This window comes from Squalius cephalus (assembly GCF_949319135.1).
Source record: "Squalius cephalus genome assembly, chromosome: 9".
Classification (NCBI taxonomy): Eukaryota; Metazoa; Chordata; class Actinopteri; order Cypriniformes; family Leuciscidae; genus Squalius; species Squalius cephalus.
Window position 1 is genome coordinate 5,341,856 of NC_137130.1, and position 13,605 is coordinate 5,355,460.

Sequence of the window (13,605 nt, forward strand, 5' to 3'; positions counted from 1 at the left end):
CAAGAGCTTGTGTCCTGAAAATTTCAAAAACTTTTTTGTTATGTTTAAATTTATGCAGCTGATGTGGAGTTAACTATCTTCTAATCATTGATTAGCATATTCTGTCATGACAATCTATAAATCGCGTTCCCGGGGGCGGGGTTTATGTAAATTTTAGGGTTGGTCAAGTCAAGTCAAGTCAACTTTATTTATATAGCGCTTTTCACAATGCAGATTGTATCAAAGCAGCTTCACAGTATTAAATAAAATAGTACATCAGTGTTTGTTTCTAGTGTAAAACGTCCACGTTTGGTAATGCTGATTTTTTTGAATGATTGATTAAATTAAGTATCCCCAACTGAGCAAGCCAAAGGCAATGATGTCACTTACCCGGGAGGAATGTTGTGTAGTCTCTACCAGTCGTTTGTTGTAGTCCTTAAAAAGCGATTTCTTTAAATGAAAATTTCTCCCTTTGCTTTGAGCGTTGTGACTTTGCAGATGTTGTTTATGCTCAAACAGCAACATTACACACTAACTAAAGTTAGAATAGTGAAATCATATTCAACCACCCCTTTAAAATCTTGTTATAACTTGTATTTAATTTTTTCTAATAAAAAAGCATATAGAAGAGGTGAGCATATTGGTGGAGCATGGATGGGTAGAACGTGCATGAAAGGACTAATTGAAATTAAGGAGCCTCTAAAATGTAAAAGTGTTTAAGACCAGGCTTTTTTTTTTAAAAGAGCATAGATCACAAACCGCTCATTCAGCTCAGACCAACTGACCTCACAAATAATCTTTCTTCCAATTTTACACAAAAACACTCTCCCATTATCATTCCTCACACTCACTCCTTCAACCCCATTAGTGAACACATTTTTTGAAGATTTATTAAGTTTTAAGTAACCAGTATCACCTGTCTTCACTAATTTGCTCAACCCATATCATTTAGCCTATTAGTTGAAGAGAAGAATAAAATGTATCAGCAATGAACAAGTGTAGCCATATGTAACTCATATAGCTACAGTATGTATATATATATATATTATATGTATATGTGTGTGTGTGAATATGTTGTACATAAAGAATCTGCACATTTCTTAAAAACAAACAAAACAAATTTATTTGATTTTTTTTCACAGCAGCATTAATTTGTTTCCAGTTCTTTTTCTCATCAGAAATGGGCTTTATTAAGATGAATACATTCATGATATTCTTTTTTTAATGTCATTGATATACAAAATCACTTAAAATTGACTTTCCTGCCCATGGACTTGTCAGATGGGAAAGTAAATATGAAAAGCCCTTGAAGCGCTGATGGGACATCAGAGATCTCCAGCACAGGTCGAAGAAATCAGAGTCATAATCCTAACCCATGCATATAAACTGGGACATTTCAAGTATTAATTAAATATATAAAACAGAAGTTGTGTCTTCTGCTTCTATTATGATGTGTTTACAGCAGAATATGTCACTGCATTATGATATTTTCAGACTTTCTTTAATGAGAGTCCCTTTCTCTGAATCACACGGTATTTAGAGTATCATTTCTGCCATTATTTACTCACCCTGATGTCTTTGGAAACCCTTATTCTTTTATATTATGGAAAATAATTTTATAAGGAAACTTCACACAGCTCTTTATCATATATTCAGTGGTAGTCCCCCTCACAAAGCACAAGTAATATGGACTAGTTTTATGGTTGTTTTTGGAGCCTGACAAAGAGAACATCTTAAAGATGAGTAAATAATGACAGATATTTTTTTCTTTTTCGGGTGAACTATTCCTTTAATTGCACTCGGTAGATCTGATATCTCAGACAAACTGTGGTGTTTTGCTCTTACTCTTGAATCTGGCCGCTCCACAAATGAGGTATATCTACATAAGTGATGCATATGCGTGGTGTTTTCTCTCCAGTGGCGAAAACCGCTAAAGAATAATAATATCAAACGGCAAAGTCTCAGATGGCTCTCGATGCACTTTACTCAGTAACATTGGCATATGTGTGTGTGTGTGTTTTGTGTGTGAATCTCCAGGAATAAGTAATAATCTATTTCAAAATAATGTCTGACCAGAGGATATTATCAAACAAAATCTTTTCAATTTACAAATGTACAAAATATTCATAACATTCTCCTTCAGCAGCATCAGTGCAAAGATATACAAATATAACATCACAATAATAATAATAAAAAAAAAGAATCATACAACATGAATTGGCATACAAAGTATCAGAAGGCAAAGTGTCTTTTCTGTAGGCTATACAAACATTTCATCTATTCTCATCTATACTTTTTTTTTTTGTCAAAAATAATCTTAAATTGATTTCTGTTGTATGCAGGCTGCATATAAAAATAGATTCTGTGCAAAGGGAGTGTTTCTTTGTATTATTTCCCGTGTGTGTTGGTCATATTTCACTGTCCTCTTTAACCAGGTTGGCCGTGTCTCTGAAGGTGTCCTCTGTTGGTGAATAGGCGCTGAGTTTCTCTCGCTTCTGGGGTTTGGGAGGAGGAACGAAAGGAGACGGCTGTGATGAAGAGCTGGCGTCTACAGCTCCAGATGTCGGCTCGTCCTGCATCTGACACGTGTAAGAGCAAAGACCATGTCAACTTTCATCATTCTCAGATTAACACCCATATTCTGCTTCAAACCAAAGTCTCTTTAAGGCAAGTCACCTTTGAAACGCCTCTCGGGCAGCTATTTCAGTCATGCAAGAGCAGCTCCTATCTCTTTGACTAATTGCTTATGATTTTCTTTATTTGTAAGTTGCTTAAATGTGTCTGTTTAATGACAAAATGCAAATGTAATATTTGTGTTTCCTTGGCTAGCTGTTTATTGTTTTAATCAATATTACTATTGTATTACTATTGGACAAGTGAAATTATAAATAAATGTTTACATAGAATATGACTAAATTGCAATATTCCTAATAACGTCAAAAAATCTAATTTTAATGTGCATATATAAATGTGGTCAATGTACATTCAATGTTCTGCTATAAAAACAATCATATACTATTTGAAGTTTCCTTTGTCTTGCTGCTCACCTCTGAATAAGTAGGGTTTTCAAACGTTGTGCTTGGCTTCAGTTTTCTTTTAAAGAAACTCCATTTGGACTCCTGAGTAATAAAATAAAAATAAAACATGGTTACATGATGGAAAATCAACATGTACATTTTCTGAAGAGAATCTAAGTGGTGCTTGCCGTGTGCAACTACACTGGCTCGAGCTAAAAAAGCTCACCCACTTCTCTATGATACTCTAAGAGGAGTATGTTTTAACATGATGCTAACACATTAGGCTTGTTCCTAGCATGATGCTAACGTGACATGTTGTTAGCATAATGCTAACATTTAATATGTTGCTAGCATGTGTTAACATGTTTTTGACATGTTCTTAGCATGTTTAGGTAGCTAGGAGATGCTAACAATTTATTGAGCATTGAGCATTAATTAAGCATGTTGTTATCATGATGCTAACACATTTTATCATGTTTTAATAATTAGTTAAAATTTTTAGCATGTTTTAACACTTAGCTAATCGCTATTAGCCATGTAGCTATTCACTGCTAGCATGTGTAGTGGAAAGAACTGAAGACAACCGTTCAGATGTCCTAACCTGAGTGGTCGTTTCCTCTGCAGGTTCGCTCTTCACTTCCACCGCATGTTGACGAGTGTGGTACGTGGGGTTTGAGAAGTTATTCTCCACCTGGTCACCACTGACGTTCACAGTGACCTGTATGAAGCACAGAAACAAAAAAACTAAAGACCCTGCTCAGAATTAAAACGTTCGATTTATACTGCAGAAGTGTCTAGAGGGTTATGAAAGGCGTTCGAGTAGTAAATATACCTGTGTAGCATGTATTACTGCAGGGTCGCTGGATGGGCCGGCTGCAGTTGAGTACAGAGGATTCTCAAATGTGATTGGCTGCCTCCCAGAGTCTGCAAAATTCTCATCCTAATAATAAAAAACAGATTCCAGATCAGACACAAAGAAAATGTCTTCCTTTAATATCTTTAGTAGTTGTTATTTTTCCAATGCTACGACCCACAGCTGGCTAGAAACCGATACCAGTTAGGTGAATTAAATCCACCAATATCTGGGCACTTTATCAGATACAGGGCTGCCAACTCTCACGCATTGAGCGTGAGACTCACGCAATTGACACTGTTCACACGCTCTCACGCCACACATCCATTTTCTCACACACAGAAAAATTGCGGAGCAAAGAGGTACTTTTAATATTAAACTAATTCTCAGCTCTTAGATTCTGTCAATTTTATTACGAAATTCAGACAAAAATACGTTTGGCGCTTGTAAATGTGACGTGACAGATCGCTGAGCGCCTCAGTTCAAGTGCACGTGAACCGATCATCTGTTACTTTTTTATTTAAAGATGCAGTACAACTTACCGAAAGTATACATAATATCGACCAATTAGTGTTTTTCAACCACGGAAAGCGGTCAATATAACAGCAGGAGAACAATTATGTCACATAACGTTACATTTACCTCAGGAAAGCCATTTAATGACCATAGCATGTTAACTGAATAGAAAAAAATAGCTAGAGAGGAGATTTTGCTGAGCACTATATTACATATTTATTATATTTTTACTTATGTCATTAAATAATTGTTATTATAACAAAAACTGCATTATATTCAATTTAATTTGTTATTTTTAACCTTTAATAATATCAGCAGATTGGGCCCTCTATGTTTACAGCATTAGGTGAGATTATTTTTTTAAATAAAATTTAAAATAAACATGTATCCAAATTAGTCAATATTGAATCAAAATCGGAATCAAATCACAAGAATGGAATTGAAATCTTGAAATTTTTGTCAAGCCATAATAAAAACTGTATCCTACCAGTCATTGCACAATGTAAACATTGTAACATGTTGTCACTAAACTTCATAAAATTCTATTTAGTTACCAAATGTTTTGACAATCACAATTACACTTATTGTGATGCAATATTTGTTTTTACATACACCCCCCCCCCCCCACCCTCACTCCAAGCTAAACTCAAAAGTTGGCAGCCCTGCAGATAACCATGTCCACTTGGCACTAAACAGAAGTTGTTTGCCGTTCAAAAGTTTGGGGTCAATGTTTTTGAAACAAGTGTCTTATGCTCACCAGGAATCTTAAAGAAATCATAGAAATCATAACTGTGACTTTTGATCAATTTAATGCATCCTTGCTGAATAAAAGTATTAATTACTGACCCCAAACTTTTAAACAAAAGTGTAAAAGTTCATGTAATTAACATCGTCTCGTTTGAAAAGCTCATTTTAATCATGACAGCTCTCGGAATCGTTTTTGAATGTAATTGAATATGGCAGTGATAATGTGTCTTGGCGGACTAGATCTGCTGCTACTATAGAGCAAGTATGTACTTGCTACTGCTAATAGATACACAGACACACTGTTGTGAGCATGTAAGACATTCTGCTACTGTATTAATAGACATACATAAATCCCGAAGCAGATCTAGGCAGGTGGAGCTGGGGGAGGTGGAGGGGTTCAGAGGTTCATTAGGGGTTGCAGGACTAGTTTACAGCAAACACTGAACCAGACTATTTAAATCTTGAGCAAGCAATCTGATTGGCTGCAGGATCAGCAGAGGCCAATCAGCTTGTGCCATGCGGTAATGATTGGTAGCAGACCTATCAGCCTGCGCCCTCTAGCGTTTCATGACTGAACTAGATATATCAGTCGACCACTACTTTTAACAGGATCTTTATTAGCCAAGAGTGTGATTAATGATACTGCGAAATCCCATGAGAAACTAGTGCACTTAGAAATCCTGGAAATTATGTAATATTAACACTAGGGTCAAATTCAAAAGGTCGAACAGGGATTTTACGCCTCATAGATTAGTCAGGAAAAATGTGCTGAGTGCACTTAACAATTCAGGAGACACAAGTTACTGTTAAAAAGGCCAGATTTACCAGCTGCATGGCCCTGTCGATGAACGACACCCCCAGAGTCTGAGGCTCCAGGTCCATCGTGACATTGTCACCCGAATGAAACGACACTCCATTTCCTGTGTCCCCCGACTTCACCAGGCTGCTCAGACTAAGAGAAACAGTGGAGAAATAATTGGTACATGATATCTAAATAACTGGAATAATAATTATAAATAAACACTAACAACACATGGAAGAATATTTAAACATTTTCATTTATATGCATCAATATAACAATACATATAATATTTACTGACATATAATTTTACTAAACATTTTACATGAAAGATTCCACAAGGGGACTTCTGAAACTTTTTAAGCGATAAAGTAAATTAATACTAGTAAAAGTTTTGAATCGATCCATATTAAAGGAATTGTTCACTTAAAAATGAAGATTCTGTCATCAACCAAACAGTTGATGGACGCCATTTTTGGAAAAAAATACTATGGAAGTCAATGGGGTCCATCAACTGTTTGGTTACCAACATTCTTCAAAATATCTTCTTTTCTGTTCAGCAGAAGCAAGATATTCATACAGGTTTGTGTGTAAATTATGACAGAATTTTCATTTTAAAGTTAACTATTCCTTTAATGATTTCACAGGAAATTGAACCAACTTGTACAGTGTTTTCAATGCTCAAGTTTAAATCAGAGACTCAGAAAGATCTTAATTTTAGTCTAATGACATGGACACTTCATAGCCAAATAAAAAGCACATTAAAAGCAGTGTAACATTGATATCATTTGATAACACCAGCAAAGTCATTGCAAATATTATATCATGAATATTCAATATGACATAACTCTATTTGTTGGCAACCAACAAATCTTTAACAATTTTGATGTTGTATAACAGTGACAAGCTATTAGTAAAGTTCTCGGTTTGATATTAAAAAATCACTATCAACATGTATACCATTCAAGACAGTTTTTTGGAATAAGAAATTATTGCTTTTATTCAGCTAGAATGTATTAAATTCAAGAAAAGTGACAATAAAGATATATAATGTTACAAAAGATTTCTATTTTAAATAAATACTTTCTATTCATCAGAGAATCCTGAAAAAAATGCAACGTCTGACAAATGCATAAATGTAAATGTAATTTTTTTTTATTAAAATAGAAAAAATTTAAATTCTAATATTTCACAATGTTACTGTTTTACTGTATTTTTGATAAAATAAAGGCAGCCTTGGTGATTTTTCAACTCAAAAAATAATAAATAAATAAAACGGCAAAAAAATCCCCCCAAAAATTCACAATAGACGTACTGTTCATACATCCACTAAAAGCACCTCGAGACCGGTTGCTTAAAGAGAAGTCATGTGTTTTTAAGTGTGGCTCAAGTGTTTAAATACATTTCTACTGTGTGTAGTTGAGTGTTTGTGTTGTACCTCGGTAGTTTAGGCATTGACGGGATGAGAGAGCCGGTGCGCCTGTAGTTGAGGAAAAGTCCCACAACCAGAGCTCCAGTAATCAGAATAATAACCACTGCTAACAGGACGGTCACAGCTACAAACACACACAATATGTAAGATATATTAGTGCAGTCTCATTACACTTCATTTCAAATGAACATGCTCTTTCGCTGGGAATGAGAAAATCTGCTGAACGAGCTTATTAGAGAAATCAGAGTTGATAAATAACAGCATCGCATGTTAAAAACTGTGAGTAAAGGTGCCTACTCAACACTTATACTTCACTAATTAACAAGTAAGAGTTTGTTTACCTGTCCCAGCAGGAGCACCTCTAGACTTCCCCATCTCACAGTAACTCCCTGAGTAACCGTATGGACACCTGAGGAGAAAAAACACGGACCTGTTAGAGACACTCCACAGTTCATTTCAAATCGCTTTGGAAAAATGACTTCTCTTGCTACTATTTGAGACTTACTGCATTTCACCAGTTTCATTCTAAAAAAGGAATTAAAATAATTATTTTCCTATTCCATGTCCTTAAAGGGGCCAAAGAATTTTTATCATTTATTTAATTTTTTTTACCTTGTTTACATTTGTCATGTTAATATTTCTTTCCTGACAAAATGTCAGAAACAGTTTAGAATTTCATGACCACAGTCATGCGTGCATGTGTTCAAATGTTGCAACAGTTCAGAGTCGTTTTAACAGCTTACTTTAATAAATTGTCTTTTTCTTACATTTTTTAAAATTTATATTTAATAATTTTACAAATATTTAAATCATTAAATTATATATTTTCATATGAAATATTGCAATAGTTATTCATCACAAAATATAGAGGTTTTGGGTATGATAAATTATATTTATTACTGAAATATATATATATATTTAAATAGAAAAAAATAGATAAAAGGCATTGAAAAAGCAGAAATGTTTATATGTGACCCTGGACCACAAAACCAGTCACATGGGTAAATTTTTTTTAATTGAGATTTATACATCGCCTGAAAGCTGAATAAATAAGCTTTCCATTGATGTGTGGTTTGTTAGGATAGGACAATATTTGGCCGAGATACAACTGTTGAAAATCTGGAATCTGAGGGTGCAAAAAAATCAAAACATTGAGAAAATCTCCTTTAAAGTTGTCCATTTATGTTCGCGATTGTGCTGCATTCACTCACAAAAATAAATGTTTTATATATTTACGGTAGGAAATTTACTAAATATCTTCATGGAACATGATCTTTACTTAATATCCTAATGATTTTTGGCATAAAAGAAAAAACGATAATTTTGACCCTGTTGGCTATTGCCACAAATATACCCGTGCGACTTGTGACTGGTTTTGTGATCCAGGGTCAAATATACTATTTATAAATTATATAAATAAAATATATCAATATTAAAATATTACAGTATATTTATTGAAAATAATATTAATTTTGGATCAAATAAATGCAGTCTTGGTGAGCATAAGATACTCCTTGACTAGCGGTCACACTCACTTGCACTTGGGCAGGCCTCCCTCATCAGTGAAGCATGTTCCTCCGTTCATGCATCTGCATGCAAGCGGCATGGACACCTCTGCCTCAATGGCTGCAGGTGCGGAGGCCAGGCATGACATGATAATGTAACACAACCACAACGTATTCACATCACAAGTCAAACACACACACCTTCTCAAAACATCACATGGCAATAATGAAATCATGCAGTATTCGATGCAGCACATGCATGTACGCTATGAAAAGGATTGAAGGGACGTGATCTGATGATCTCACAAACAAACAGCAGTGGGCATCTGTGCATCTGCATCTCTTACCGGCATCACATTCATTCTTGTTGAAGCTGAGGAGCGTGGTTCCCTCCGGACAGGCACAGGTGTATCCACCCGGCCGCAGCAAACACAGGTGACTGCAGGCATCCTGACAGGGGTTGAGCACTGCAAGAGAAAGCAATGATTTATTCCGTCACAGAAAATTTACCCACCAGTATTTTGAATAATTCACCTAAGATGTGATTATTTAAAGCCTATATTTAAGGTTTGTAACTATCAATTTACTAGTATTAGGTTTAAGCCTTTTTTGCTTTTAAATTAGGCAATAAATAATGTCAGATCTATCCTTTATCATATTATTCCATCAAAATTCATAAAAAGGAGAAAATAAGATAAATGAGTACCTTTCATTTGTTAAGTATTTCATTTTATTAATTATGCAAATATAGGTTTTAACACAAGAATTTATAAAATAGAAACAATGTTTCAAATTTCCAGCAAAAACAACTATATTGTGATATACAGTTTACTGTTCATACTAGGATATAAAGATAACATTTAATTAGCTAGGAACACTCCTTCTGCACAATGTGGTATTGTATTTAAATTTAAGGGCTGCTTAACCCCTTTCTCTGCACCCCCGATTTTTGCAAGGGAGGCATTAATGACATACCCAAAATAAAAAGGTTGCTGCTCATAAGTCATTCTGAATAGACACATAACTAACATAATTAGAAAGCCAACACTTGAGAGTTTATAGTTCAAGACTCAGAATTACTCTGACTGTTATTAATGTGGATCTCAAACATATACATATAAACATATAATCTCAAACATAAAATAAAAATATTAACAATATATATTTTAAATATATAAAAAAAATGATGTGGCTGTAGAGTAGAAACTTAGAAATACAATGAAGCAGAAGCCACACGTGTGGTCATGCTTCATTTCAGTTCTGAAGATATTATCTCTAAAAATATGAATTTTATAAAACATTTTCACACACCATGTCATGTGTGTTTTTAGAGAAGACTAATAAAAAAAAAATATTGCCCCCTGTAAGCTCCCTTGCGGTCTATTGTCTATGTCTGGTGTGTCAAATTGCCTCATTCATGTTTCTATTGTTCTCACTCGACAAACCTTTCACACCTTTGCTGGGTATGATACATAATCTTTTTTTTTTTCAGCCATTATTAGCCTTCTGGCATTACATGGCTTTCCCCCCCAAAAAAAGGAAATTATTAACTCTTGACAAAATATGTCATGAAATATTAGATTATCATCAAGCTGTATAAGACCTTTTATACAGTTAATACTATGCTTTTACTCAAAACTCACTTTAAACCACCAACGAGTGTTTGCAATAACTTCCAATTGTGATCTAATGTGGATTTTGGTCATATATTGTGGAAATATGTTACTTTTTATAAGTTGTTGTCTCACCTGAGTGGTTGTGTCGGTGCTGTTGATAGATGCGTACTTGAGTCAGCCAGGGGTTTATGGTCAACACCTTCACCTTCTCTCCTTTCCCAAACTTATCTTTTTTCCACACTTCTCCCTTTTCTTTAGTCGTCCAGTACACATGGCCCTCGAACACATCCAGACTGTAGGGATGCCCGATGTCTGCAATGAAAACAAACGTGTGAACGAGGGCCATTCAAAAGTTTGAGATGTTCCCGGTCTTATGCTCCAGTGTCTCACCTCCTGATATGATAATTTGCCGGTCTGTTCCATCCACTTTCATGGACTCGATGATGTTCTCTTTTGAGTCACACCAGTAGATCCGGTTTTCATTCAGGTAGTCCAAAGCTAAACCAGTAGGCCAGCCCAGATCTTCATCTAACAGCACCTCTCTGTGCTGCCCATCCATCCATGCCACCTCAATCTTGGGCTTTCTGCCCCAGTCGGTCCAGAACATCTTCCTATAATATATACAGCACAGCATGAGTTCAGAAGAATCAGGGCTCCCACAGCTTACACTCTTAAAAATAAAAGTTCAAAAGGGAGTTTTCACAGCGATGCCATAGAAGAACCAGAAATTTTCAGTGAACAGTTCTTTAAAAAAAAAAAAATTCTTAGTCTGAACATTTAAAAAATCTGAAGAACCTTTTTTCCACTATAAATAACCTTTTGTGAAACGGAAAGGTTTCATGGATGTTAAAGCCAATTCAAACCGACAGACGGCAACAGATAATTTGTCGGATCAATGTGTCTGTTTTCAGTGATTAAACATGTCTGAGAAGTGAGGTACTGTAATCTGGGGACTGTCCGCGTTGGTCTGTGAATTGGCCATTAAAAGTTGTTCCTGAAACCAATTAATGCCAATAAAGAACCTTTATTTTTAAGAGTGATGATCAATAAATGTTCAATGTTTCCTCCACACCACATTTCACTAACGAAACACTCCAAATTGAGAACTGATTTGACTATTCATAGAAAAGAATCGTTACAAAAAGAACGATTCACTTACAAATCTCTACATAAGCTCAACAAAAGAGCAATATCTAGCCAAAAACATTTCTTCAATATAACTTAAAATATATTTGTGTTTATTTATTACCATGGCTTCCCCAGACCTGAAAATCACAATTTAAAAATTTTCACACAGCAAAAAAAATGATGTTTTTCATCAGTATTTTTGTCTTGTTTTCCCGTATAAATATCTGAAAAAGACATTTACATGAGATGCAAACATAACATAAGATAAAAATAAAAAAAGTATTTTTACCCTTTGAAATAAGCTTTTATTTTCTTATCCCATTGGCATATATTTGTTCTTGTTTTAAGCATTAATCAATTCATTTTGATAAGTTTTTCAGAAACAAGACTTTTCATCTTATGTCATTTTGCGTCTCAAGTAAATGTATCTTGACGTAAGAATGTTGAGAGAGTTGTACTGGAAAAAGGACAAAAATACAAAGTAAGAAAATAATTTTTCGCAGTGCAGGATTTTCATAACCATGCATCTCTCAAGACTGCCCACTGAATTTTTCAATCCCAAGTGAGCAGTTATATATTCATGTTCTTACCCTAGACCAGGGTTGACCACAATAGCAGCCGGCTGATCAAGATGAGTGTAAATTAACCACTTTCTGTAACGTCCATCCAGTTTAGCCACTTCGATTCTATTAGTCCCAGCATCCGTCCAGTAAATATGGCTATATATAACGGAAAAGACAAAACGCATAGCAGATAGATATTTATTTTTCTGGAACTGTTTGCATCAGACCTCAAGTAAAGTTTAGAAAAGCAGTGCACAAACCCTCCAATCCAGTCCACAGCGATGCCATCAGGACTGGAGATGTATCTGAGGTCCAGGTCCACCTCTTTTACAGGATTATTTCCATGGTCATCAAACGTGGTCATATACGCCCTCTTGATCGAGCCGAACTCAGAGCCTCGTCCCAACACTGTCCAGTACACTATACCTGAAAATCAGTGATCATGTTTTCAGGAACTTAGGACGGTATGGTAGGAATTTCAAAACATTCTTCAATAAAGATTTCAAGTCACAAACTAATAAGCACCAAGATGATTCGCAATGTTACAATCTTTAAGTAGAAGCAAAATGGAATTTGAAAATCAGACAAAAAGTGTATTCCTCTATAGAGATTATGCTTCCTTGTGCTGCATCTGCATCAAAACATATATGTGATATCCCGTGAATAGTGCCTTACTGAGACCGAGGCCTTCTGGGTCCCACAGGTAGTCCAGTGCCTGAATGTGCTCTGCATTATCCACATAATCAGAGTACTGTGCAGACGAGAGATTAAAGCGACGGATGCGCACGTTATCAGGCAATAACAACACGGGAGGATTTCCTGAGGAAAAAAGAAACAGAAAATGAAAGAAACAACAGAAGAGTGAGAAAGGGACACACTGAATTAGGACGTCACAGCCTGTGTGTTTATGATCACGATAATTCATTAAAATAGTATGATAGCAAATAACGTATTGTTTTTGTACAGCTAAAATAACTGGAAACGAATGACACTGGAAGCCAGACACATTCAAGTTGCAAATGGCCACATCCGCTCTCACATTAAGAATATGGTGGATCGACATTAGACAATTGACAATTTTTCCTGCAAAATGTAGTTAAAATTTTTGCTAATGTGACTGCACTGCACCTTAAGGCAGCAGCCTACCTGAAATGATTGACGCTTTGATGATTTTCAACAATTTGAAACGCTCTACATAAGCAGCAACTCACAAATGTGCATCAATTTAATAGAGTTTGGAAATAGCAGGTTGCCAAGCTAACACCTCGATAATCTAAAAAAACATAAAAACATGTTTAAAACCAACTAATATTGGATAAAAGTCATTTTCAGTCATTCTCAAAAATGTTATCAATACTTTTCAGTACTGAATAATTATATTTATATTGATATATTTTAGGGCTGTCAAAAGATTAATCACGATTAATCGCATCCAAAATAAAAGTTTGTT

At 35.1% G+C, this 13,605-nt stretch overlaps 1 protein-coding gene across 1 annotated transcript in view; it reads right to left on the reverse strand.

The window, feature by feature from the left end:
- Positions 1–1,081: 1,081 nt before the first annotated feature.
- lrp2a (low density lipoprotein receptor-related protein 2a) overlaps positions 1,082–13,605 on the reverse strand; it is a 101,747-nt gene continuing 89,223 nt past the window's right edge. Inside the window, exons 68-81 of the mRNA XM_079880472.1 lie at positions 12,831–12,974; positions 12,416–12,581; positions 12,183–12,311; positions 10,855–11,075; positions 10,597–10,776; positions 9,196–9,315; positions 8,879–8,969; positions 7,685–7,752; positions 7,350–7,467; positions 5,938–6,064; positions 3,829–3,936; positions 3,598–3,714; positions 3,027–3,098; positions 1,082–2,558 (exon numbers count right to left, since the gene is read on the reverse strand). Of these exons, the coding sequence (XP_079736598.1) occupies positions 2,388–2,558; positions 3,027–3,098; positions 3,598–3,714; positions 3,829–3,936; positions 5,938–6,064; positions 7,350–7,467; positions 7,685–7,752; positions 8,879–8,969; positions 9,196–9,315; positions 10,597–10,776; positions 10,855–11,075; positions 12,183–12,311; positions 12,416–12,581; positions 12,831–12,974 (1,832 nt within the window). The 3' untranslated portion in view covers positions 1,082–2,387. The remainder of the gene's footprint in view (positions 2,559–3,026; positions 3,099–3,597; positions 3,715–3,828; positions 3,937–5,937; positions 6,065–7,349; positions 7,468–7,684; positions 7,753–8,878; positions 8,970–9,195; positions 9,316–10,596; positions 10,777–10,854; positions 11,076–12,182; positions 12,312–12,415; positions 12,582–12,830; positions 12,975–13,605) is intronic.